Here is a 27011-nt window from a genome sequence, read left to right on the forward strand (position 1 = left end):
TGCGATAAGTGAAGGGACCCTAACAGTCATCTGAGAGACTAAAGAAAATGTCCAACATTAAGCAAGGTCACGTTTTTGATAGCCGTGCACACTGTTGTCACTATATTTTCCTTGGACCCGAACCGGGGTTCTTTGCCTCGGCGAACCTTCATTGGTGCTGGTGGTGCCATGGTGTTCAAGCCGGCCGAAAATGGTCTAGACTTTTCATTTCTGCATGGCTTTGATCCACGGTGCACTGTCCTGAACATGTCGTTAGCCACCTCACAATCCAAGTCGAAGGAGCCAGAAACGACCGCAAGGCATGATTTACTTACACCCCAAACTTTGTACAAAACCCCTTCTGGACTCTGTTGCACGTCTCCTGCAAATTTTATCTGGGCAATGAACTCGGTGACGACTTGATTGCCATTCTTCAAAACTGCAGTGAGCTTGCCAATCAGAGCAATCTCGGAGTAATCGGCCTTGCCACAAAACACTTGCAGCACTTCATGTTTGCGAAACTCGAAGTTATCCCATGCAGACTTCCTGCTCGCCGCGATAGCTGCATTGGTTGGTAATAAGATATTAATATTGCACTGCACTGCACGCGACTAGCCTAGCCTATGAAACGAAATGAAATGAATTTGAGGTGTAGTAGACAGTAGGTCTTACCTTCTTTCCCTTCAGATCTTCCATGCATTCCGTAGATCACCGCATTATCAGCGTACAACCCAGCCAGCTGCTCACCAGAATCTGGCGCCTTTGAATCAACAGTTTCAAAAAGCTTGGACAGCCACGATTGCAGAGCAGGTGGCGGCGGAAGGCCTTCTGGCCAGATGGTATTTGTGAGCGCAGACATGAAAAATGCTAACTAGGTAGTAGTACGACTGGAAATCGTGCCAAGGAAAAACGGTCTTTGCAACTCAAGCATTCTCCTACAGTACAAGCAGCCCGAGACACTCCCACTCTTTAAACTAACCGGAGCTCGGGGCCTTGCACAGACCAGCCCCCATACTTTCGTCTTCCAAGTCAGAAAGGTCGTAATGGGAGGGGTGGACAGAGAAACAGGAGTACCGGAGTGGTCGCTTCCGAGAGCCCACGCTCCGGCCGGAGACGGTTTCGTGTGGCCGTCAAGTCACGAGCGACTCCACTGGGAACCGGCCCATCGCCCAGCGCCCATCGTTTGATGCAGACAACAGACGGCCCGCCGTGCAGTCCAGATGCAAGAAGAGATGCCTTTTACTCCTGAGTCTACTACTTCTAATATGCCAACCTCCAGTCTTTCATCTCCGGCTAGTCCACTCCGAAAACAAGGTGTCCAATCGTTCCGAATCTACGCCTAACATTTACAAAAACCAACCTTTTCAATCTGACCATCACCTCGAGTTCACCGTGTATCGCAGGCCAGGATGATTGACAAACACAACGCGAATATGGAGGAAGAGATCGTTGCCGACGACACCATCGTCATCGCTGGCGGAGGACCCGTGGGCCTCATCCTAGCCACCGTCCTGGCCAAGTATGGTCTGAAGTCCATTATCCTGGAGCGCAATGAATCTACAACCAGGTAAGTGCCCGGTCCCCGAATCCTTCCCTTTCACATGCTCTCTCTCGACTAAAGACCTGTGTGAAGGTGGCCGAAGATGGACCTCACCAATGTTCGTTCGATGGAACTGCTGCGGCGATTAGACTTGGTGGATGACATTCGCAAATTGGGTGGGCACATCTGGTTCCGTGGGCGCCTCAATGGAAAAGTAGCAAAAACTGACAGTTTTCGTGTTCGAAACAGGAGTCCCAGATACCACACCCTATAAGGTCCTGATATTATCTGGCCTGCACGCCCAAAAGCCCATCACCACCTGGGAGTTTCCATGCGTCAAGGATCTCAAGCAGGAGATTAGAGACAAAAATGAAGGAAGCATGCCGCTGGAACCGTGGCAGCGGATATCACAGGCCATATTTGAGAAGTATCTCAAAGCTCGCTGCGATGACAACCCTTTGCTCGATTGCCGTTTCGGGTGGAGGGTCGTTAAGGCTGTCGAGACAGACTCCGGAGTCTATGTCCACACCACAAATGTCGCGAGTGGGGTGACAAAAACGATACGGAGCACATATCTCGCTGCTTGCGACGGGGCCTCAAGCCGAGTGAGGCGGGATATTGGCATCCCACTGGACGGTGGGCCTGTGTACGTGGTTGATTGTTTTGATTGATCCTATTCTCGCCTCCCCACCCCGTCCTTTGACATGTGATGTGATGTGATGAGCTTTTTTTTCTGACAACCAACATGCACTGTGCACACCACCAGCCCAGGATATACCCTTCTCGTGCACTTCAAGTCGCGAGACCTGGACAAGTTGTTTAAACTCGGGCGGTTCTGGCATCTGTTCATCTGCAATGAACACGGACTTGGCAGTGCGGCCATTAGCCAAGACGACGAATACATCTTCACCACTCATCTCCTGCTCCCCGTGGATGTCGATCACGAGAAAATCGATACCCACGATGCCGTTTACCAAGCTCTTGGGGGTATGGGTGGCCCTTTTAAAGTTGAGATCGACGAGATACTGGTAAGATCCGCATATCGGCACAGTATTGCCGTGGCGCGGGATTATCGCAGCAGACTAGGGAAAGTGTTTCTGGCTGGGGACTCGGCTCACCAAAACATCCCTACCGGCGGGTATGGAATGAACATGGTACGTTCTGGGTGCAATTAACTTTTTGGCGCTGGCAGGATACTGAAGCTTTTGTATGACAGGGGATTGGCGACGCATTTGACTTGGGTTGGAAACTTGCCGCCACAATCAGAGAAAATCTTGGGCCGGGCCTGCTGGATTCCTACCAACAAGAGCGGAGAGCGGTGGCAGCGACCAGCATTCAACAATCTGGCGTTCACATGCAAACACATCTTGCTCTCACAGAGTTCCTCGGCACAGATCCCCATCTCGTAGATGAGGATTCAGAGGCAGGACGCGCCTTGCGACGAAGGATCCACGAGCACTACCAAGCCAATAAGGGTGAGAACACTGACGTCGGCATTGAAATGGACCATCGACACAAATCCTGCGTCTACCCAACGCCGTCGGAGGGAGACGGTGTAGAGCCCCCCTGGTCTCCTAGCACCTATGTCCCCAGCACGTTCATCGGCTCGCGAGCGCCACATGTGTACTTGAAAGATGGAACCGCCATTTTCGATCTGTACGGCGAGTTCTGGACGCTGTTCGAGTTCTCCGACGATCATGAGGAGCCGGCGCAGTGCGAGAACCTGCTTGCGGCCGCAAAAGAAAGCGGCCTGCCGGTGAAACTTGTAGTGCTGCGCAACGAGGAAAACGCCCGCCGTGTCTGGCAGAGTCGACTTGTCCTGGTCCGTCCCGATGGACATGTAGCTTGGCGCGGCAAGGATGCACCCAACACTAAGGAGGCCAAGCGTATCATGACCATCATCGCCGGTCACGAGCCCCTCCTGTCACAATCCCAGAAGAGCTACGTCGGACCAGAGATCAAGGTGCCATTTGCGGCCACAGAGGGTGTAACAAGTCAAGTCGAGGAGTACCATCTGGAACAGATGGGTGTCATGCAGCAGTGAGCTGGATCAAACAGAGTCCCAAATACACGAAGCATAGCTGTAGATCATCCGGGTCGAGACGGGTCAAAGGAACGTAACGCGGAATCTCCAGCAGAAGATTTATACTGCATAGACATCGTCGGTCAAAAAATCCATGAAATTCAAGTTTGGGCCCTGTAAACGTTAACGAACTATCTTTGGTGGCTACCGCCCAGCGACATACCGTCATGGTAGGGGAGAAAATGGCCGGTTCTGGCGCCTCAAAGGGCGTCACATCAATCCAGGCATCGCGTCGGATTTGTTCGACAGCCCTCCGCGCGATGTGCGCCATGTCCCGCACAAATTGAACCTCCAGTTGCATCGAAGTCGCGAATTCCAGCTGTGCAAAATGTCCGGTGGCCATATCCATCAGCACCACGTCTGAGTGGGCAGATGGCGCCAACGGGTTCTGGAGGATGTGGACAAAGAGGACAATCAAGGCTGTCATGGGGTAGGAGAACAACAAACTATTTCCCTCTCGCGTCAGTGAAAGGAACATGACTAGCAGGTATTGCCCATAAGAAGAGGGATTGCATACCATCCTGTCGTGTTCATGTCGGTATCGATATATCTTGTGGCCAGAACGACGCTTCTGGCCGCTGATACGGCCTTTTCTCTCCCAAATGCCGCGTTGTCCAGACTGCTTCCCCTCGCGGTCCACGGGAATTTGTTGTACATCGCTATGACGGTGCCGTAATATGTGTAGTGCATGTAAACCACCGGGTCAATGTGTACGCCGGCTGGGAGTGAAGATTTTTTGATGGGCGCACCAGGTCGCAGATGTAGTGGAAGCGAATCTCGCCATTCCGAGAGTGCCTGGTCTAATTGTTCAACTGCTGCCCTCTCCTGGATAGTATTCTGTCGCCTTCCGGCAGCGGAGAAGAGTTTCTTGTAAATCAATGATTGAATCTGGGCACTTTTGATCATCTGCATGAATATTTCGAATTTATTGGGATTTTCAGATGCTTGGCGTTCTGGTAGGGCGCAAGAGATGCTTCATGGCCTAGGTTAGCAAGGGTGTATCGGAAAAGTCTGGGTTCAACATACTCGTCGTCATCGATGCACGATTGCCGACCATCGCGCAGTGAGATGTGCTTGTCATAACAGTAGAGAGCCCACCAGATCCGGTTTCCCACAAAGCGATCGCTTGGGCTGAGTCTTTCGTTTGACACTGGTTCATAATTCAGTCGCAAGCCCTGTGCTACGCGAATGGCATTCGAGCAGAGCATGGATTCAATACTGGAGCCTAGGAGGTTTTCGGCGAAGAAGCTCTGAGAAAGGAGAATTAGACACCACCAATCACGCGAGTGGAGGACGTAGGCCTGACGTACCATGATTGTTAGTGCTTGGACACCCGTCAGGTCCACCTGCCGCGCGAAGAGTACTTGAGTGTGAACCGAGAGCGCGTTGAGGAAATACTGCATCGCGCTTTCGTGTATCGTTTTCGCATCGCACCCGGTTCTCGTCAACAGGAGCCGAGTGCCCGTGGCGTAGATGGTATTCCGGAGAGCATACCAGCTGGGGTCACTGTCTGAGTTATCGCCATCCTGAAGATGTGCTCGAAGTCGGGCCTCGAACTGCCGCCGGTCGATGGCACCTTATTCATGAAAATGAAGTCAATGACGCTGACACGAGCAGGTATCACAGACAATGGAAGACTCACCAAAGAGCGTTTCAACCCGGTTATCGAAGTATTCTGCAAGATGGTCAACGTTTGTTAACTTCGCTGAAAGGGGCAGCAGGTGTACCTTGACAATACTTCCAGGCCATCTGCATATCAGGTTCTGGGAATTGCTTGAGTTTTGGCGGGCACATGAACGTTGACTTGTAGTCAGCATGCCTCGAGAGCCGCGTGACAATGTCTGTCACAGACTGTTCATCCGCTGAGCTGACTCGTGCCTTGAGCCAGTTGACGGCGCTCTCGGAGCATATTGCCAAGTAGGATTTTGAATCGTGGCCACCGATCAAGTGACTCCTCTGTGGCGAGGTGGGTGCTTCGTCGCCGCTGTCACTGAGACGCACGTCCGGCCAAACTGTACCCATGAGAGTTGTGCCAACACGTCCACCTAAGTGAGTCGTGGCAGTGGAACAGAGGCAAACATCTGGAAAGGACTCTGTAGGAAGGACTCTTAGATGTGGTGAAGTCCGAGTCTGATACTTCTGTCAATTCAAGCGTTGTCGATCGATCGTAGACACGCGTGTCTGAGGCCGAGGTCCGTGTTGGCCACGTGCCAGCTTGCGCCGTTCGAATTTTGGAATGCGGCGCCCTTTCCTTACCCCGGTGTGATTGCAATAGCTTCCCGCGCTGGAGAGCTTCCAAAACCAGATTACATCGAACGATATTGAGGTGATGTACGATGGGGAAGAGAGAGAGGTGCAAAGGACGATGTTGAGGAGGCTCCGAGAGAAGTTGAACTGGAGGCTGCTGCATGATCTTTCAGGTCGGCATTCGGCTTCGTGCGTCCAGATACTTTGAATGTAGACCACTCCTCTCCGCTTTTCAACCCGGGCCCCTCCCCCACAAAGCCCGAGAAATGGGTCTGGACTTGAGAATGATGGCCTTTGGTTGGCATCGAGAGCCACCCTTCGAAACCTTGTTGTCGTTTAGCCTCTACAGGCAGCATGAATGATGACAGTACCACCCGCAGGGTACCGAAGCGGAGGGCGGGGGAGCCTTAGATAGTCAATGGGAGCCATCAGCTCTGCTCGTTGTTGGGCCTTGGCGGCTTGGCAGAGCAGTGCACATCTTGCTGCCATCCTGACATGCACTCACTCTCGTGCATAACTCCATACCCTACCTAAAGTACGATACAGCCCAACACCCCCCTTCCACCCTTTCCAGGTTGTATCTGGTCTTATACTGATAGCATCCCCGGGTCCGCTGTTCTTCACCAGATGAGACTATGTTGCAAGCAAGTGATAGCGGAGAGACGCCCCCCAGGAAGCGCATGGTTGCATGTCTCCCCTGTCGAGACAAGAAAATGAAATGTGAACTGCCTATTTGCCATTTGGAACCCTCCACCCGCCATCAACCTCTGACCTATTTGCTCTTAGGTACTGGTACATTGCCATGTGAACGGTGTCAGCGGCAAGAAGAACAGTGCTTCTACCCAGAAGGACGGAAGAAACCAACTCCCAAACGCCGCACTGAAACTCAAAGGCTGGCCAGGCGACTCGAACACTTTGAACAGCAACTTCTGCGGCTTGCACAGGAGAAAGGATCCGACCAAGATGCAGCAGCAGACTCCGAATTGCTGGTCCCTACAATCAGTCAGACACCAACCACATCGCCAGAGGGTCACGTGAGTGTTACTGGTGATAGTCATTTACATTCTGCAGCCTTCGCTCGCAATGAATTGCTAGAGCTCGCTCTGTCGACGCCCACTTCGCGTGGCGCTACGATATTATCCGACTTTTCTCAGGATGCCATTGGAAACGGCCTGCGGCAGCAAAGTAGACAGATTCCAGCTCCTAGCGACCCTAAATTTGCTCAAGGCACTCCATACCCCTGGATTGCGACACCAAGAGAGTATCCTCACCTTGAAACTACAAGTCCGATTTCCACAGTAGACAAGGTTGGTCTCGCTGAGTAAATGTTCTTGAGAATCGTCGCTGACTGCTACAGCTCTCGTATGACTATCCAGGTGAGATACATCTGCTGCTCTGGAAGGCTTATATTGAACATCGAAGGAATCTCCTTGGAGCTGTCAATATGCTCGAAAGCTGGTGCTCAGTGGGTTGCAGCCATCACCGGAAGCACCGCGTTTGAAACTGTCAGACACACTATTCTCTCCAACCAGCGGCAGAGATGCGGTGGCCCAAGGCGGACACCGAGGGAGAGGACTCCTGAGCCAGATATGGCAACTGCGATGATCTATACACAAGGTCTGACTTCGGCCCCTTACTCAAGTGTGTAGTGTAGATTTCCTGACCAATAGCATAGCATACTTCGAACAGTCCCCCGAAGCAGTGTTTGGTATCGTGGACCGGACATCCTTTGAGACTCAATTGCGCCGTCACTTCAACGATCCCTCTCCGGTGCACTCCGAAGACCCAGCCTGGTATGCGCTTCGCAACACCGTATATGCAGCAGGTTGCCGAATGCTCCTATCGGAAGTTGAATACTCATCTACTTTCGCGGGTGCACAGGAGCCCAGCGGGAACTTCTTCGAGAACGCCCTTTCAGTCCTATCGGAGCTTCTCTATCCGCGGGAAGATCTTGAGGCTGTGCAAGCTGTTGTTCTTATGGTGAGTTTCTTACTAGGCTACAGTTCCGTGCTAAAGTTGTGACAAGACCCTATATTGCGGTGGACTTTCAAGTCCATCGATAGATCACACATTGATCTGTACCGCTGTTCGACTAGCGCAGCAAATCGAGCTAGATCAGTCTCCTGCACGACGATGGTCATCTGATGGTAGTGATGATGTACTGGGATGCTGGCTTTTCTGGACCATTTATTGCCTAGAGAAGCGCATCGCCTACGTAAATGGCTTCAATTCGGTTTGCACATTCTCTAAAACAGTGTACCAAGAGCTAGACTAAAGTTGTACAGATGTTGGATGATAACGCAGTCACTTGCCCATTGCCGACAATGTCACCCAACTCAAGCCATGCGGAGACTGTTTTTCTCACTTATTGCATTCAGCACGCAAAGATGCTGTCGGAGATAATGCAGGGATGGGGATGCAAGAGGCTTTTCGATGTCTCTGCCGAGAAATGCCACCACACGTTCCAACACCTTGATAGGAAACTCGAGGATTGGAGGGAGTCATTGCCCGATTTCGCCAAAGTCCGGAAGCGAAATAGCCGACTAGAGGTTCCCAGAGACTGGAACCCGCATGCCGTGACATACTTGCAATGTGCATACAACGCCGTTCTCATGGAGATTCACTTCCCCCTAGTGTGCCCCTGGATGAGCCAATTGTTAGGGGCAGAAGCTTCGCCGGCAACAAAAGACCAGGCGATTCATAGCTCGGCATTGGTGGCAGAAGCTGCAAGGAATGTCATCCTGACGTCCAATACCGGGTCAATCAATGCTTCCACCCCATCGTGGTAAGTTGTTTACCGATTTCGGTGGTACTATTACGGCGCCCGCAGCTGACAGTGGATATCCGGCAGGCAGATGTTCCATCTTCCGACCATGGCCGCGATGAGCCTCTTCATGCATGTTCTCAAGGAGCCCAGTTCACCTAGCGCCAGCAGTGATATTGCACTTCTGGACATGCTATCCGGCCACTTTGGATACCTGGGGCACACCTGCGGCATCGAGGCTCCGCTCTCTTCCGTGCGGGAGATCGCCAACATTGCCCGAAATGCCGTACGAAAAGCAGCCGGACCGAAGCAATTCGCCGGGCTCCATGGAGGTCTCGGTTGACCAAATGAGTGCCTTGGGGGCCTTGCTCGGACGGAAATGATTCGACACCGGCACGATCAGGTTTCCACCAATCGGAGAATGATTTGGACATCAGATATCAAGCAGGACCTTGGATTCTGTATGCCGTCGTTTGCTACACAGCTACACAGCTACACAGGCAACTGAGACCATTCGGTCACGACCGAAACTTGGATTCAAGCACTATCCTTAGCAACATCGTCCCGATGGCGCCAATTGAGGCCCCCAAGCTGACACACGTTTTCGACCTGACTGTCATCGGCCCACCAGGGTTTGCGTCAGAAGGCACTCAACACTCGGCTACAAGTGTAGCTCATGGTAGGTTTTGCATTTGATATTTGTCTAATGCGTCAAGTATGCAATAATGACTAACAATCTCCCCTACTACCTAGTCTACAGGGGGTCTTTGGTATCTGCAGATGGAAGCATCAATCTCGAATTGAAGGCTGGGAGTGATTGGATGACGTTACATGAGGGTTATGCGCACATGGACGCGCGAGTGTCGTGCGCCTCGCCTGCAGAGTCCCAACCACAGCTTCAGTGCGACATCCGTTATCTCGGAGTATGTGCATTCGACGGGCCAATGCTGGATTTGTGGAAAGGAAAGCAGGAATCGATCGACTTTGGCGAGGCGTACTACTATACTCAGCCCATGCTTTCGAGCAGAAGCGAGGCATTGGCATGGGTCAATAGAACAGTTTTTATAGCGATGGGCAAGCTATTTGTGCGATCTGACGGCGATGTTGAAGCTGTCTACAGGATGTTCAAGGTTGGGTAGACATTTGATCCTTGAGGCATAGCACTGGCTGCAAGCTGTAGAGCAGTAGGAATTTATATGATGCCAACAAGACAATCCTTAGAATGTTGTCTCCGGTCTCCGGCTTGAAGTTTCTCAAGATAATCGTGGAGCTTGACTTCCCTTGCTTGAGTTAAAATACATCGGCACATTCTAACATTGCCGGTGCCTAACTCCAGTCCACATACCAGCCTACCCTGTCTTTCCTCTGCCCCATCTCCAAGCTGACCGGGCCCGGGGTAACCCAGATCAAGCATCATCCCAGATCAATCACTTCCCCACGGAGACCATGATTTATTTAGGCTTTAAGGGCAAGGAATGCTTCGACGTGGCAGAACTACAACGAGAACCAGCGTCTCTTCTCCTTCTGTTTAACATCATCAAATTCTAAACACAAACATGTTGGGTCTACTGGTGTCTGGCGCTCTCGCAGCCGCTGAAACGCTCTCGTTGATTCGATTCGGGCCCATCAAGCCTGAATCATTCACAACGACGTTCGCATGTGCAGTATTTCTTAATTTCCTCACACTGCAAGCCTTCCACATATTTGTGTACCCTTTTTACTTGTCGCCACTTCGAAACCTGCCTCGTCCAAAGGTGCGTTTCGCCGTTCATGTCACTTGAGTGATACCTAATGTCTTATTGAACACTGATTCGATAATATCTTCCTTAACATACTAACTCGGGTTCCTTACAGGTCCGCGGAAATATCCTGCTCGGTCAGATCCCGAATCAATACAACTCGCTCCCCAGCGAGCTGGAGAAACAATGGATGCTAGAACATCCCGACGCGCCTTTTATTCGATACTTGACCTTCCTCAACAAGGAGGTCCTTCTGGTCAACAGCCCCCAAGCGCACAAAGAGGTGCTCCAGACTCAGTGTTATTCGTTCCGGAAGCCGCTGTACTACCAAAGAATTATTGGCGAGATTGCTGGGATGGGCATCCTCTTCGCGGAGGGTGAGGAGCATAGAAGGATCAGGAAGATGTTGATATGTTCGTTGAGCCCCTTGCAGTTACTATTTCGCCTGCTGCGTTAAAAGCTGATAGTGATCATTGCTGATTGCTGACCGTGTTTGAAAAGCACCATTCTCATTCGGCAACATCAAGCGGCTTCTCCCCTTTTTTCAGACCAAAGCGACGGAATTGGCCAATTTGATATCCGCGTCTCTTCAAAAATCTGAGCTCGTCGAAGGTAATGTTGACATTTTGCAATTTAAATGGTCTGGACTACTTGACTCGTGAGAAGCTTACAAGTTAGCGGTGTACAGTTTCCGGCCTCCTCGCAAAAACCACCCTTGACATCGTCGGGCTCGCCGCCCTGGGATACCAGCTCGACTCTCTCTCGAAACCGTCCATCCTTGCAGAGAGCTACGAGAAGATCTTCGAGTGCATCACTCCATTGCAAGTCCTGATATCGACCATCCACCGATTCATTCCCGTTCGATCGTGGCTCCCACTCAAGGTCAATAAAGAATATGTCCACGCCAATGCCGACGTTCGAACACGACTCCGACAGCATATCAGGCAGAGGAAGAGAGAGTTTCAAGAAGGCAAGATCCTAGGGGAGAAACAAAGCCGGGATTTGTTGACTCTGATGATCGAGGAGAGTAAAGACACGTGGTCAGAGGATGAGATGCTAGGATATGTGAGTTTCTTACTTTCTTTACATTACGTAGTACGTTCTTTCCGGGTGATTTTGAGTCCTAACTTGTTGCAGCTTTTGAACTTTATGTCTGCGTAAGTTTGCCGTCATTTATCCTGGTTTAGATGAACCGTGAATACGAGAAGGAAACAACTTCTCACAACCCCTTATGACAGTGGCCACGAAACTACAGCAGGGGCTTTGACATGGGCCCTATATGCCCTCACGCTGTATCCCGCGATGCAAAAGCGCCTCCGGGATGAAATCAAAGACGGATTCACCAATTCCAAATCCCCAAGCTACAACGAGATCGAGGGGCTTCAGTTTCTGAACAACTTCACCAAGGAAGTATTGAGATATTATCCTCCAGGTTAGCCCTCATTCTCCTTCTCCTTCTCCTAGTTAGCAAGGCTTGCACTATGCCAGCAGTGGCTAAACTGATCATTACCTACTCAGCCCCAACCTTCCCCCGTGAAACATCCATCGACGTCACCATCGCCGGCATCCCAATCCCCAAAGGAACACTCATCACCATCGCCCCCGCGACCATCCAATTCAACCCTCTTATCTGGGGCCCGCGAGCCGAGGACTTCGATCCCGACAGGTTCGACAATCTCCCCGAAGCAGCGCGCGATCCGTTTGTTCTCGAGGCCTTTTCCGCTGGGCCGCGGGTGTGCATTGGGAAATCCTTTGCTCTTTTGGAGTTCAAGACGATTCTGTGTGAGTTGGTGCGCAGGTTCGAGTTTGAGAATACAGGGCCGGCGGAGCCGCAGAAGAGTGGGCCTAGTTTGCGGCCTCTGTGTGGGATGACGATGAAGGTAAGGGCTGTGTGAGAGGACTGAAGAGAGGTTGCTTGAGTATGAGGAAGGAGAAGATGGAAGTATCAAGATTCAAGTATCAAGTATGACTATTCTCTTATGCTAAATGTCAATATCACTTGTTGGCCACGCGATAAAATGCCTCGCGGGCCTGTTCCTTCTCCAGCGCCATCATCATCTCCACGGTCCAGTCCTCGTGCACATGTCCCTCGGGTGTATTCGTCGAAGTGAATGGTTTGCTACCATCTCGAGAGCTCGCCACAGCCTCATCGCATCTCTCGTCGGCGTATTTCTCTGCATCATGTCCAAAGAGCCACAGCGGTTGCGGCATTTTGAGGAACTCCGGGTTCGCTTTGACGGCGTCCCAGTCCGTTTGATGCCATCGATGCCTCGTCTCCCAACCCATTCGCTGGGTGAGACTTGTTCTCTCGTATCTAGTAGCAGTTCTCCGTCAGTTTCTGCGATGGACATCATACATGCAATTTTCGACCCTCAGGTTTCAACCAACATACCTAATCTTCTCAAACGCTCGGAATGCATCGGGAATTCCATCTTTTCCCAGCTTGGTGACCAACGTGCCAATTGTCACACCGTCTTCCATTGCTTGCGCAGCGCCTTGACCTGACGTTGGTAAATGAGGGTGAGCTGCGTCGCCGACCAGTACGATGCGGCCAGTCTTTGAAACCCACTGTCTGATGGGATCGCGCCAGAGAAGTTTCCAGTCTATCAACCTGTCTGGGGGGATGGCTCGCATAGCAGCTTGAATCACGGGGTCCCATCCATCCACCACCTTGAGCATGTCATTGAGATCTCCGGGGTAACTCCACGACTCTTCGACCTCGTACGTGTCCTGATTGTCGCCGTTAGAGACCATTCCGACTGTGGGGTGGGAGATGAACTGAAATACCTTATGAGTACAGAAAATCACAGCCGACTTGGGCGCCGCCGAGATGAACAAAATAGCATGCGTGTCCGTGCCCAGCCACACCTCAAACGTATCCTTCGCATCCTCGACGTAATTTTTGGTTAGGGGACTGTCTTTGAGCAGCTCCAGCGGAAACCAGGTCCTATAGACGGCAAACCCACTCGTCCTGGGATGCTGCTGGATCCCAATGACATGCTTCCTTGCTGCGCTGTGAATCCCATCGGCGGCAATGACTCCATCGGCCTCGACTTGTTCGCCATCACCAACCACTACACCTGCGCATCCGTGCTCCTCGTCCTCGAAATACTCTCGAATGCGGCATCCAAAGCGGAACTTGATGCCGAGGGACTTTGCGTATCCGAACATGAGGCGTTGCAGCATGCCTCGATTGGAATAGAGGATGGGAGACCCGTTGATTTCGGTGGGAAGCGGTGGTTGAATGATCACTTTTCCATCCTTGTCACGCATGGTGATCAGTGGAGGTTGTGCCGACTGTGCTACTGCTTCGTCCAGGACATTGCCCCAGTTGGCCATGACTTTGGTCGCATTGGACCCGATTTGGACGATGTCGCCTGTGTGTGATATATTAGTTGAGAATTGAAGTCAGATACTCCGTACCCAGAGGATTTTGGGGAACAAACCTTGGGTGGTTAATTCCTTGACTGCCTCGATGACTTCGACTTGGACGCCTTTTCGATGTAACTCGATAGCGGTAGTGAGTCCAGCGAAGCCAGCACCGACGATGATAATGCGAGTCATCGAAGGACGGACTCCATTTGTAGCAGCTGTACCGTTCAGGGCAGTCATGGTGGAAAGAGGCTTGCTTGTCACTCTTCTTCGATGTGGGATGGAAATTGGAATCGAGGAATAGCTCAACCTCACTAATCCGTCTATATGAAAACACCCTCACAAACCCACCCAAGCTAAGAAAACTATAGTGGGTGAGATCTGTGCATGGATGATGTCTCGGCCAGACCAGTGCTACCCCGGTGAACGACTCCGTGCTGCTCGGAGTCATTACTCGGTATACCGTATGGGCGGGAAAGGGGGTGCGGGGGGTTGTTCCTTTCACTGTGGCAGCTTGGAACCGGCCCGGACTTGGTGCCCGGTGTCTGTTCTTATCCGGCTGTGAGCTGTGAACATTCCGAGAAAAATCAGCATTCAATCGTGCACAAACGCCAACCGAGCATTGAGACCAGGTCGACATATTTCATTATCATGGCTATCCCAGAAGAAAAAAGCAAATCAATTTCAGATTCTTCGGAGCCTGTGATAATCTAAGAACCTATAGGGTCTACCCTTTACTTCGCCTTGGCAGTATCGCCCAGTGTAAACCCATCTCACCACAGACATCAACATTATAATATATACTGCTTCGCTTCGCTTCGCAGAAATATATCACCATGGTCGCAGATTTCGACCAAAAGACAGACAAAGTCCTCGCCCCCAGCAAACTCGCCCACGTCGTCCTCCGCACCAACAACTTCGCCGCCATGGTGCAATACTACCAATCTTTCCTCGGCGCGTCGGTCATCTACTCCAACGACTTCCTCGCCTTCCTGACGTACGACGATGAACACCACCGCATCGCCATCGCCGGCATCCCCGACACAAAACCCAAACAACTCACGACCTGTGGCCTCGAACACATCGCCTTCTCCTTCAACACTCTCGAGGATCTACTGCTGTCCTATCGCCAACGGAAACAGAAAGACATCCAGCCCCTGTGGCCCGTCAACCATGGCCCCACGACGTCAATCTACTACCGCGACCCGGATGGCAACATGCTCGAAACGCAAGTCGACAATTTCGACTCACCGGAGGAGGCGACTGAGTTCATGAAGTCCAAGTATTTCGCGGAGAACCCTATTGGGACGGATTTCGATCCAGAGGAGTATATCTCGCGGTTGAGGGCGGGGGAGAGTGAAAGGGATTTGAAGAGGAGGGTGGAGATTGGGCCGCGTGGAATTCCTGTATTGTAGTAGTAGTATGAGCATGAGCATGAACATGAGCTGTATTGTATTACAGGATGTACAAGGTAGGTATTCATCAAGCAACTTCACTATTGTCCCAGAAAATCCAAAAACTCGTCGTCGGCAGAACCAGGCGGCGGGAGGAATGTGCTCCAGTTGTCCAGCTCCATGTCAAATAGATTCGATGCATCTCCCTGTACAGGTAAAATTAGTATCTTGCGCTCTGCTCGCGACTAACTATAAAATGACAAGACTGGGTGGCAATGGTGTCTTATAAGTTCTATGTCCGGACGACTTACAGTGATTGCATTGCCATCGCCATTGTCTCGGCATTCGTCAACTTCAGCAACACCGATCAACGTCGATGTGTCCGATGCACTAGCAGTAGCCTGCATTCCCATTCCCATTGCAGACTTTTTCGCATAAGGTCCTGGATTTACAGTCGCAGACGCAGTTGCAGGATGGACTGGTTGTGTCTGTGTTTGGGTCTGTGTCAGAAGGTCCGAGTTGTGGCGTCTGACAGCGGTCCGCGCGAGAGCAGCAATGTCCTTTGCGAAAGGAATGTACACCTCTGTAGCGAACTGCACGCGGGAGAAGTGTGCGGCGCCGATATCCATCAGAGCGAGATCGGACTGGGTCTGGAGTGAAGGGTGCTTTATGCGCTCGAGGATTTGGATGAAGAGATTAATCAGGGCGTAGAGAGGGCCGTAGAATGATAGTCTACACAAATATCAGAGATAGAGAGAGAAACGTAAGTACATATGTATCTAGATGAGAGACAAATACTAAGACAAAAAGAAACGAACTTACAAGAGCGGAGTGCAGGCGTCAATGTGGATGTACTGCGATGCCAGGATGGCGTTTCTCGCCGTCGTGGCCACCGTTTGAACAGACTTTTCCATCTGAAGTCGCGAAGCAGGGTGGTCTCTCAGATTGAAAGCAGCGCGGGACCACGGGTTCGAGAGGATGGTGTGAATGTCCAACGTGATGTTGTAGTAGTACAATCGGATATAGACTGCCTGTTGCACCGTCAACTCTCCGTCAGGCGTGGGAAGGCTGGCCGGTTTATCGAGAGACAGATATGGCTGGAGAAGCTCGCCCAGGCGCCGGTTCTCGGCGTCAAGCTCTGCGACTGTCGATGCTAGGTCTTGAGCAGGCTGAGGTTGTTGAGATGAGTCGATGTTGGAAAGTCTTCTCGTGACTGTAGATGACATTTGTGCCAGCCTGATCAGGATTGAGCAATAAGTCTCATTGACCGAGTTGCTTCCAGGTTCGGCCACGGGCCATTCGCAGTTGATGTCTTCATCCATGAGCATCTGCAATGTTGTTAGGACCTTGGACAAACAAAGCATGTCACTTCAAAACTTACCGACGGCCGCCCCGAACAACCAGATGCCCCCTTTTCGAGGCAGTAAAGTGCCCAAAATAACCGGTTTCGGTACCTTTGCTCGTATGGACTCATGTTCCAAGAAGACGCCGGCCGTCGATGCAGCCCCTTGGAGCATGCTGATCTCAGTGCGACGGTGGACAGCATATACTCGAGGCAAGGATTTCCCATGCTGTCTGTAAAGTATGCCTGCTCGATCGTGGTCAGTAACCAGTCAGTCCCAGCGCCAATGAAGGGCCTAGAGTACCATGACGGCCAGTGCCTGGATAGATGATAGCGACGTTCGGAAATACAATAGCTCAGTGTGGACAAGAAGTGCGTTGGCAAAATACGTCCATGCCACCTCACAAGCGTGTCGATAGCTTCCGGCCCTCGAAAGCTCGATTCGTGCTCCAGCCGCATAGATCGTGTTGCGCAGAGCAAACCAAGCAGGGTCATCATCATTGAGTGCTCCAGCAAAGTGAGCTTGAAGTCGGCTCTCGAATCTCGCCTGATCCATCAATCCGAACGGTGCTTCGGCGGCGAACTCGAAATAAGCTGGCGTTAAGTCTCGTCAGAGAGGTGGCATTGCACAAGACTCAAGAGTCAGGCTGGGGACCAGATAGTAATACCTTTGACATATCTTTGAGCAGCTTCGACAGTTGGTTCAGCGACTTTCTCCTTGGTCAATCCACTCTCGAGCTTCAGGCTTCGTGTGACCTCCTTTGTCAACCTGAAAGCAGAGTCTTGAAATGTATCGGTGCCCGTCTTCGATGATACCCAATGGATACCCGGCTTCGAACATATGGAAAGGTAAGACCTTGGTCCTTTTGAGGTGTCAATCGTAGTCCTGGGTCTATTGAGCATGGATTAATCACTAACCATGATACTCCCAGTTTGCCTGGCAACTAAGTCAGTCATAATTCATCTGTGTCTTTACATGCTTTGTGTGTGGGCGCAGTCACTAACCAAATCACGGAAGCAAACTTCTTCTCCTTCGCTGACATGATGCAAATCTTCGTCGCTCCTGCTTGCAAACTTCTGCCTTTCACGATGTGTATTTCCAGATCCTAGCATCGTTCCCTGATAGGTATTCGAGAGTTTCGTGTGGTCGTGTTCAAAGCCGTTTAGCTCCATTGGATGACCTGGGCCACTCGAAATTGTGCTTGGTGATGGGAACGTATTCATAATAAACTGTTCATCACAGTCGACATGCGCCCGGCTTGCACCATCCACAAAACTAAGTCTGTGTGAGCGTGGTGGCGGGCCAGGCCCAGGGACAGGAACCATCATCTTGTCGAGGTCGTTGAATGGGCCAGGCCCCTCTTGTAGACCTGCGACCAGTGAACCAGAAGCTGAAGCTGGTGGTATGAGTGTGGGACTCCTGGTGTTGACTGGGTTAGTCACATCAACCATGTCAACCATATCCTTGATTTTGTTCTGCTGGTTCGTGTAAGGGATGTTGACACTGTTGCCAGGCGCGTTCGCATTGTTCATGGACAGCAAAACTTGTTCCAGCTGCGTTAGACGTCGAGCCATGACAGTGGTTGCGCTGTCCTTCTTCTGGGTACGAGGCCGTTGTCTAGCCACGGACGCGCATACTTCGCCATGATCAAGGCAGTTTTTGCAAGGATATCCTCCATTACCTGCTCATCCTCGTAAGTGTTTGGAGCCAAGGTTAGAGGGGAACCTCTGGAGTTTGACTTACAGCGAATTTTTTTCACTCTGCAGAAATTGCAAGCAATGGGTCTTCTTGTTCTCGCGTACATGTAGTCATTGTTATCACTGGCTTGCACGCCGTCACTACGGGATGCTGCCATTCTCGAGCGGGCAAACTTCGAGGTGAATTTGCACGACTTAGCAATGTTTCGAGAGGATCAAAGGGTCAAAAAAAAGATGGACATCCGCGGTGGCTCGAGGTGTTCAGGTATAAAGTCTGGGGTATACGTCTCCCCCCAAACCCCGCTACAGGGTAGACGAATAGGCTGAGGCATGCAGGCCTAAGACAACAAGCATTGGGTCCATGCTGCTGAGCCTAGAACGACAAGGGGCAAATGCAAATGCCTTGAGAGCTTCGTGTCTATCCGAAACCATAGGAGCCCTACCCATAAGACCCTACACGAGTCACACGGGGCATTTCGACGAGTTCTACAAAGGCATCGGACGATCGACCAATGAAGTAACGGGTCGTTTCCCAATTCGTGCGTGACCGTGGAGCAGTAGAGCAGTGGAGCACAGTCCCAACTTCCCTCACTGGCGGTCCGGCGAAACGAGGTCATATTTCGGCCCGGCCATGTTCGCCGACACCGAAGCAAGACTATAATTGGACAGCAGCTGTGGGCCCAAGGAAGGCAACATGCCCCGGACCCCGCAGTTGTTGAAATGTCACTTACTGACCACGAATGCAGACAAGTTACGGAGTACAACTCCAGCGCTTTCTTTCCATTGCAGCCCGCGAGGAGCTTGAATGACACTAGTTCTAGAGTTCAGCGCCTTAAACTACTCACCCTGTCACAGGTCACTTTTCAGATATCATTGATGCATGGACTACAGGAGTCTATTCTATGACAGTCCGACCAACAACGTCAATTTTCCTAGGCACGTTGCTTCCTTTGAGTACAGCGGGATTGCTGAGCCGTCAAGGACTTTTTCAGTTCGGCGTCGGAAAAGTCGGTCTCGGGCGGTGAATCGATTTCCCTCTATAGCACCGTGGGGTTAAGCAAGCCTTTGTTTGAGCCTTCCTAGCTTCAAGAACTAAGATTTGAGTAGAATAAAAACATTGCTTCAGCCCTCAGCCTTCAGCCTTCTGTGCTCTGCTCGATATAGAAGTCGTTCAAATGGTAAGCCACTGACAATTGTTACATGTTCTTCATCTTGAATACAAGTTCCAATTCCATTGCCTCAAATTACAATGTCGAACCTCCCTCCTCCAGAATCTGATCTTTGGCTCTTCACTCCTGAAAAAGGAGAGACATGGAAGCCGCACACGATTCACACGCACTACTTTGGATTCAGTGTCCCCGAAGCCGCTATTGGGGCATTCATCTACTTTCGCTACCAGCCTGCATTCCCCCTTTTGGCGGGCGGTGTTGCTCTGTTCCAAGGCCTGGACAACTATCGGCCCCTGGAAGTCGAGCACTTGAACTTCATGAACACGATGCCATGGCCCGAATTCGATGAAACCAATTCCTTCACCACATTCAACGGCCTGCACATGCAAGTGATTGAGCCGGGGAAGAAGTTCCATCTCTCCTATAAAAGCAAGGACGGAAGTGCCAGTTTCGACGTCATCCAGACGGCTGTCACTCCGCTGCTGCCGCGTGGCCATGTGATGCCAGGCGAGGATCGAGATGCCGAAGCCGACAAGAACCCCGGGGGCAGCGAACAGTTCATGCACTGTGTCGGAAAACTGCATCTCAACGGCAAGGATTACGATGTCGATTGTTTCCCGGTCCGCGATCGGTCGTGGAAACAGATCCGCACGGAAGAGGAGGTCGACTTCCCCCCGGCAGGATGGTCACCGATGTGCTTCGACGGACAGTTCTCCTTCTGCCAGATTGGGTGGGAGTCGCCGGACACCAATCCGCACTGGAAGGATATTTTCCCAGAACACAGCGACCCGAACAAGCCAAACTTCTACTTCGCCTGGATGGTCGATGAACAGGAATCGATCAGGAACATCGTGCGGATTCATCGCAAAGTCACGGAGTTTCATCCGAAACTGTTTGCGGCGACTAAACAAGAAATCGAGGCTGAAGACGATACGGGCAAGATCTACAAGTTTAAAGGCAAGGCCATCGCCATGGCTCATCTTCCCTCTTGGCCAAACAATATGTTCATCGATGCCGTGTACAAATGGACGGATGAGAAGGGTCGAGTCACCCATTGTGCGTATCAGGAGGCATGGTATGCAAAGTACCAACGTTTCAGCATTGGAAAATTGGCCCAAAAGGCATGAGCCTTGAGGCGTGGCAATGGAACTATATATGCCATAATACCAGATAGATAGACATGCTGTATCTAGTGTTCTCGGTTGACCTCCACTAATATTTTGGTGTGCTTGTCCTTGCCCTGAATCAGCGCCTTGAACGCCTTTTCCTCCACCTCATGAAGCCCAACTCGACCTGTAATCATCCTCTCGGGATTGAGTTGCTCTGTGCGTTTGCATTAGCATTATACATACAGACCTTGGAGGAGCATAGCATACTCGAGGCAATCGCATCAATCACGGCCTGGAAATCATCCGGAAGATAGCCAAATGTTCCCTTGTAGACCTTCTCTCGGAACAACAGACTGTTCGCATCGATTGTTGGCGGCTTCTCCCACAGAGCAACATTGACCAGAGTCCCTCGGGCTCGAAGTGCCTGAATGGCTTGGTCAAGGCAGCTCTGCACGCCGGCGGCATCGAACACGATATCTGCGCCTTGGCCATCGCAGATTTCGCGGGTTCGAGGCACGACATCTTCTTGCGTCGGGTCCAACACGTAGTGTGCCCCAAATTCCTGCGCCATGGTTTTCCTCTGACGAGATATCTCCGAAATGATGATCTTCTCACAGCCCCGGGCCCGAAGGCACTGGATGAGACCGATGCCAATAGGGCCTGCGCCCATGATCAGGACTGACTGACCTGGTTGGAACATGGCTGTGTCGATAGCATGCCATGCTACGGAGAGGGGCTCGACAAGTGCTGAGACCAAAGACCAGAGTCAGTGCTGAGTTCGGGGTCGATACGTCGGTGCAACTTGTGGACCGTGGTACTCGTACCTCCTACTGCCAGTGAGACCGAGTCTGGGAGAGTATAAGCAGCCTTGCGCTCCGTGACAATATACTCGGCCAACCCTCCTCCCCTTCCTTGATGAGCAGTAGTCAGTCAGCCAGAGCCCATAAGAGTTGAATCTTGATGCCAGCAGAATTTAGAACAGTGCAGGGCTCAGGGCGGACTTACCACTACAGCCAATAGCACCAATGGACTCACAGCAGTTCAACATGCCTTTCACACAAGCTCCACAAGTATGGTCATAGAAGGGAGGCAAGACTGCCACATTCTGGCCGACATGAATGTCGTTGACATCGGTTCCTACCTCAACCACGGTTCCACTAAATTCATGCCCGAGAATGATGGGCAGCTTCTCTCCAGTCAAAGGGTGTGGCTTGGTGGGAAAAAATGCAGGCCCGTCGAGGTATTCGTGAAGATCTGTATGGAGAACGTTCACTTGAGACTGGTATTCTGACTGGGAGTTGCCTTTCCTCAACGGGGGCTTTGAGTCTTGACCTACCTGATCCACAAATCCCAACGTAGGCCGGCCGTATCTGCATAAGGTGGTGGAGTTGTCAGCAGCACATTTGCAATATACCTAATCAAATATACATGGACAATACGGTGGGCAGAGGGCACACTTTGACTTGGTTGCTCCCGCAGATCGGGACATCGACTCGATCTAGACGGATGTCTTTTTGACCGTGATATCGGATGGCTTCCATCCGTGATATTTCGTGCAGGCGTAAGATAAGTATCAAGGGGCTGGTGGCAAGGGGTCTCTTGGCTCGACCTGGAGCCTAAACCCCTGAGATGCTCTCTCCCGTGAATGTAGTTATAGGGTACCTGGGTACCTGGCATTGGAACTCGCTCGAGACTTCAGGAGGAGAAGTCAACCTGATTCGGCCCTGAACTCGCCAATGTGATTGATCATCGCATCCTGCGGAGTTGGACAATACACCGAGAGTGGGACCTCTCTGTACTCCGGAATCCAGAAGTTCGCCTCCGGATATCTTTATTTGTACTCCGTATAAGGTGGTGAACACTGAGCCCACGTCCGGTACAACGCCATTTAGCAGGCTCTTTCTTTGCCCGTCCCGCCCGAGGAGGGCTGCATCGTAGCATGCCACATACCAAGAGAAAGACTCATATAGGTTGAGCTAGGCACAGGAAACACTCCGAACGCGTGTTGCCATTGGTTAGAGCTGCTCAATACCCTAATTCAAAGTATGGCCGACAAAGAACTCCCTGCCAGAGATGTCGAGACTTCGTTTGCAACATCAAATGCTGAGCTGTGTCTTCGAGACCATATCTTGGAAGGTGAGGAAACGGGCTGTATTGATTGCCTGCTACTGCATTTCCCGCTAGATACTATCATGGAGCTAAGACTGAGGTGGTGTGTGGGAGTTCATCCGAGGAGCTCATGAGAAGTAACTTGCGCGGTGTGCAAGCAGTGTCCGCCTGGCCGCAACAGCCTGAGAATAGTGGCCGGGTACCTGCTCTCCTGGAAGGCTTCAAAAGGCTGTTACGGTCATGGCCTCTTCTGGGTCGATCAACATTAAATGATGCCCTTGTGCATGACAATATCTGAACCCAAATCAGTACAGGCTTACACTCCAAGAAGAGCTCATTCAGAGTTTCTGCTGAAGCTGGCAACCTCCACTCTCGAGTGCTGATGACGGCCTCTTGAAGAACTCTTGTCCTTTCATAGATCCATCGTGTGACCAAAAAAGACTCTTCACGACGCCTTTCTCCTCCTCAGTGAACCGAATCTTGTAGAATACGGCAGCCTGACCGGTGTACCTGCCGCGAGCCGCAAGGACCGATCGAGGAGACAGCCAAGTAAAAATATTGTTCTCATAATGGTCGAGGACGTAGTCCTCCTGCGTCAAATTCTGGAAGTTGAGCACAAGACGATCGGACTCCACTCTGACCAGGAGCCGCAACGAACCAATGGAATCCTCATAAATACCAGTGTAGGATTCAAGAGGCAGTGGAAATGTGCCAGGCTTTCGAGAGTGATCCAGTTCAGCAGAAACCTTGCCATACCACATAAGTTCCCGTTCAACAGTCCTCTTCGTCCAGTACAGATAGTCATTCTGAATGTAAGTGGTCAGAGGCTCGTCCCATCGCAGGAGACCTTCATCAACCAGCTGTGCAATTGTCGTAGCAACGAAAGCTTTAGTAAGCGAAGCCAGAGGATAGCGCGTGCTGGAATTCGCAACAAGACGCCTATTCACGTCGGCAAAGCCGAAAGATGAGTTGAACACGACTTCTCCGTAGCTCATGACGCCGATAGACATTCCTGCCGTCCCCGAGATCTCCAGGAGGCTTTCAATCTGAGGGATCACATTGTCAAGCCTCTCGCGCAATTCCAGTGACTTAATGTCATGCACGACGAGTCGGGGCGCAGAAATGGAAATTGGGCGTCGGGCTGAAATGCTGCGCCAGTGGCTGCATAAAATAAGAGGGCCAGAGGTGCCCGCTTGTTGATGCGCCTGTAGATGCTCACAGGGTTGCAAGTAAGAAAAGTCCGTTGCGAGGGAAAGAAGGAAAGAGAAGCGCAGTCAGGCTGGTAGACGGCACGCTTCTTTCTGCCTGCGTTACTCCGAGAAATACTCTACCAACAACAAGGACTCACCCATTTGCTGTCACTTTACCGACTCCTCGTCCCCTTTCAATTCAACCCAATGTCGCAAAATGTACTTGGTTGATATCGGCACCTTTGGATTGCTTCTGTGTTTTTGCCTTCTACTACCTATCTCGCCCCTGTAAAGCTGATGATGATGGACTGGAGAAACAACATCGCTAACTCGCTTCAGGCTATTGCTTCCGTTCTCATTCACCCTTCACTTCGATCATTCGACTTCTTTTGCATTTCCTGCGGCATTATCCTCTACAGTAGCTGGAGCAACGTGGTGCCCGAGTTCAGAGCGAGGGCTCCCCATGCGCTTTCGGATTTCACCTCCCTTGAACATCAGCATCACCAGCGGCAGAAACAGCACAATTGAAAGAATGGCATAGATTCCATATGCCCATCCATACCCGACTCTCTCGGTATAATGGGGTAGGTAGAACGAAACATAGAAGGCAAACTCCATGCGACAGAAGGCCAGAACGAGCGCGACCTCCCCAGTTGCATGTTCATAGCAATCGATGGCATAGGCGAAGCTGCAACAATGTTAGCTGACTAGATCCAATATCCTAATGGCAAGGCCATTATATAGGTAAGAGTTCCATACGTGACAGTGGATACGATCTGTACCGCGAACGAGAAGATGGCAATGGCAATGCATGGAGCAATCCAATGCACTTCGTACTGCAAGGTTAGGCCAAACATTGTCAACCCTAACTACTCGGTGTTAGTTTGCTAATTTTGAACCCGCAGTCGCGAATATTTCATAGATCTTACTGGTATGAGGACTGCTCCGAACCAATATGCTTGAAGACGCTGTTCTGGATGTCGTATTCCGCCGTTCTTCCGTGCAAGGTAACGCACCATCCAGTCGGAAAACGGGCCAGCAAAGGGCTCGCCTAAGATGGTACCTACGGCCAGCGGAATTGCGACGAGTCCTTGCCCAATGGGACCAAACCCATAGATTTCCGCGAATGCCTGGTGGCCAGCGTGTCAGCAGGAACCTATCTCTCCAGCCAACTGCAAGACTTACAAATGGAAGCATGCCTAGGGACCCAAACACACAAAATCCATACATGTTTCCGTAGTAAAACCCGGGGAAAATGACGGAAGGATAGAAAAACATGCTTAATGGATGCCAGAAGCTCCGTAAGGTGAGTTTTCTTCCAGGGAACCGTATCCACCTCAGCCGTTGCAGATATGTCTTCTTCGGTGGGACGACAGCGAGATCGTGGTGGCGATCATACAGCGTCTCCGGCATGCCCACCACACACAAGACTAACAGCAGACACCAGAGGAAGAATGTAAGCCACTGCATCCATCTCCAACCTGCGTAGGTGGTCACAAATCCGTCTAGAAGTGTGCCAACATAGGCTGAGAGCCCAATGAAGATCGTCCATATGCCCATTTTCTGCCCACGTTCTTGTACCATGTCAGCAGATGGATACAACGAGAACAATCAAGGCCCACTTTACCGTGGAGGAAAAAGATATCTTTGACGGTTAAAGCTCCAATGCTAAGGGAAGCGGAGCATCCGAAGGAATTCACCACCTGCTTTGTTAGGAATGGAATATCACATTGGGGTTTGGCAATGGCATACCCGAGCACCGCAAAATGCCCCAAGGCTGTCTGCGAGAGAACATCCCAGGGCCCCGAAAGTCGCAATCACCGCCCCAGCTGTGTAAACAGGAGTGCGCCCATAGCGGTATGACAGAGGTACCCAGAACAGGCCGCCAACACCAGAAACGACTGCGTGGGCACCGACAGAGTCAAGCATCGAAGCGACTGGAGTGTTAAAGGCCTCAGCTTGCTCAATGAAGCCAGAGGCCGGAGAAGCTGCGTCAAAGGGCGTCTGGAATGCCATGAATGCGGCCAAGAGCAGCACCACATGCTTCTGAGTCCACGACCAATTCAATGGATCATTAGGATCATTGGAAGGTTTGGGAAGGATCTCGCGGTAATCTGTACCGTCCATTTCCACACTTCCCTCGCTCATAACTCGCTTCAGGTCAGGGGAAGCCTCCTTGGACCGGAGAGGGTCCTCAAGGTGCGCGGCACCAGAAGAGGGATTGGGGGTGGCAATCTGGTCTGACATTGTGTGGACGGATTGTGTTGGCATACTATCACACCACGATTCGACTGGAAATAAGGGACAAGAGTTCACAATATATGTTTGAGACCACGAGGTCTTTTCTCCAGGAAAAAAGGAACCACGGTGAGTGGGGGTATACCGGGGTTTCTGGGGAAATTGACGGCAACTCTCCCTATGGGGATTGCCATGTTATAATTCCGACACGGCTTTGGACGCAACTAAATTGAACCAGTTTGACTAGTGTTCAAATGTGTCTATCTTTGCTCGGAAAAATCGTACATCTGGACGGGATCTCTGCCGACAGAATGCATTGTTACCGGAGATGTGGCTCGCTAACGACTGCTGGTCGGCCAAAAGGCGATGTATTTGAACAGAGAAAATTAGAACTTGAGTCACCTCATCACTGCATTTACTATTACTCCTGGGTCACCACTCATGTGAGAGTCAGCCAGGTAATTTTTCACTCCAGCTCGATACTGTCTATTTCTCCAAGAATCCGGAGTCTGACCAGGCCACAGGAAACGAATACACTGTGCTTCAAGACTGCCAGTCGCAAGGCTGACAAAGCGAAATTGAAGATATGTATTTTATAAGCCTTTGAGACCTATATGTCTTCAAAACCAGGACCTTGCTCCTTCTCTTCTGCGCGCGTTGCAACTCTTTGGCCTGGTTTCGGCTGATCATAATCCCTCTTCAACAACAAGAGTGCTGCTGTTGGTTCCATTTAGTAAAATGAATGGAATTTGCAGACAGTGAGGGTCCTAGATTGGGCGAAGATTTTGGTACTATTCTCTGTACCCTGATTCTTTGTCTTTTTAGGCTCTCTCAACTCCGACTTGAAGTTTTACCTTTCAAAATTCTAGCAAATGGCTCTCGTGTAGTGTTCGAAACACATCATCCTGAGATCATTCACTCAGAAGGAAAAAACAAGGTGGCTAACCCATTGAATCTGCAGGGCGCATGCGAATCCCAGAATTCAAAGCTCCCAGATAGTTACTTCTAGCCATCGTAATGTTAGTTGGTTGATGCATA

At 51.2% G+C, this 27011-nt stretch overlaps 7 protein-coding genes across 7 annotated transcripts; 3 read left to right on the forward strand and 4 right to left on the reverse strand.

Moving 5' to 3' along the window:
- Positions 1-1240: 1240 nt before the first annotated feature.
- PV07_05969 (uncharacterized protein) lies at positions 1241-3719 on the forward strand. Its single transcript, XM_016392907.1, has 5 exons — positions 1241-1546; positions 1613-1695; positions 1769-2165; positions 2286-2673; positions 2736-3719. The coding sequence occupies exons 1-5, from the start codon at positions 1389-1391 to the stop codon at positions 3561-3563; spliced, it is 1854 nt and encodes a 617-aa protein (XP_016250426.1). The 5' UTR covers positions 1241-1388; the 3' UTR covers positions 3564-3719.
- PV07_05970 (uncharacterized protein) lies at positions 3663-5624 on the reverse strand (the record flags this gene model as incomplete). The annotated part of the gene is made up of 7 exons (XM_016392908.1): positions 3663-3716; positions 3766-4048; positions 4120-4575; positions 4629-4852; positions 4913-5178; positions 5245-5277; positions 5330-5624. 7 exons carry the CDS (start codon positions 5622-5624, stop codon positions 3663-3665), a joined length of 1611 nt encoding a protein of 536 aa, XP_016250427.1.
- Positions 5625-6377: 753 nt separating this feature from the next.
- Positions 6378-8988, forward strand: PV07_05971 (uncharacterized protein). Its single transcript, XM_016392909.1, has 8 exons — positions 6378-6569; positions 6636-7156; positions 7207-7225; positions 7272-7466; positions 7525-7829; positions 7876-8082; positions 8135-8634; positions 8701-8988. Exons 1-8 carry the CDS (start codon positions 6485-6487, stop codon positions 8954-8956), a joined length of 2088 nt encoding a protein of 695 aa, XP_016250428.1. The 5' UTR covers positions 6378-6484; the 3' UTR covers positions 8957-8988.
- PV07_05972 (uncharacterized protein) lies at positions 8985-9752 on the forward strand (the record flags this gene model as incomplete). Its single annotated transcript, XM_016392910.1, has 2 exons — positions 8985-9292; positions 9367-9752. Exons 1-2 carry the CDS (start codon positions 9181-9183, stop codon positions 9750-9752), a joined length of 498 nt encoding a protein of 165 aa, XP_016250429.1. The 5' UTR covers positions 8985-9180.
- Positions 9753-15219: 5467 nt separating this feature from the next.
- Positions 15220-18035, reverse strand: PV07_05973 (uncharacterized protein; the record flags this gene model as incomplete). Its single annotated transcript, XM_016392911.1, has 8 exons — positions 15220-15324; positions 15430-15850; positions 15941-16446; positions 16500-16706; positions 16765-17054; positions 17129-17323; positions 17379-17397; positions 17466-18035. The coding sequence occupies 8 exons, from the start codon at positions 18033-18035 to the stop codon at positions 15220-15222; spliced, it is 2313 nt and encodes a 770-aa protein (XP_016250430.1).
- A 2481-nt stretch (positions 18036-20516) lies between these two features.
- PV07_05974 (chlorophyll synthesis pathway protein BchC) lies at positions 20517-21977 on the reverse strand (the record flags this gene model as incomplete). Its single annotated transcript, XM_016392912.1, has 5 exons — positions 20517-20650; positions 20704-21183; positions 21261-21347; positions 21442-21806; positions 21865-21977. The coding sequence occupies 5 exons, from the start codon at positions 21975-21977 to the stop codon at positions 20517-20519; spliced, it is 1179 nt and encodes a 392-aa protein (XP_016250431.1).
- A 906-nt stretch (positions 21978-22883) lies between these two features.
- Positions 22884-23555, reverse strand: PV07_05975 (uncharacterized protein; the record flags this gene model as incomplete). Its single annotated transcript, XM_016392913.1, has 1 exon — positions 22884-23555. The coding sequence occupies one exon, from the start codon at positions 23553-23555 to the stop codon at positions 22884-22886; it is 672 nt and encodes a 223-aa protein (XP_016250432.1).
- Positions 23556-27011: the final 3456 nt, after the last annotated feature.

This window comes from Cladophialophora immunda, assembly GCF_000835495.1.
Source record: "Cladophialophora immunda strain CBS 83496 unplaced genomic scaffold supercont1.3, whole genome shotgun sequence".
Taxonomy (NCBI): domain Eukaryota; kingdom Fungi; phylum Ascomycota; class Eurotiomycetes; order Chaetothyriales; family Herpotrichiellaceae; genus Cladophialophora; species Cladophialophora immunda.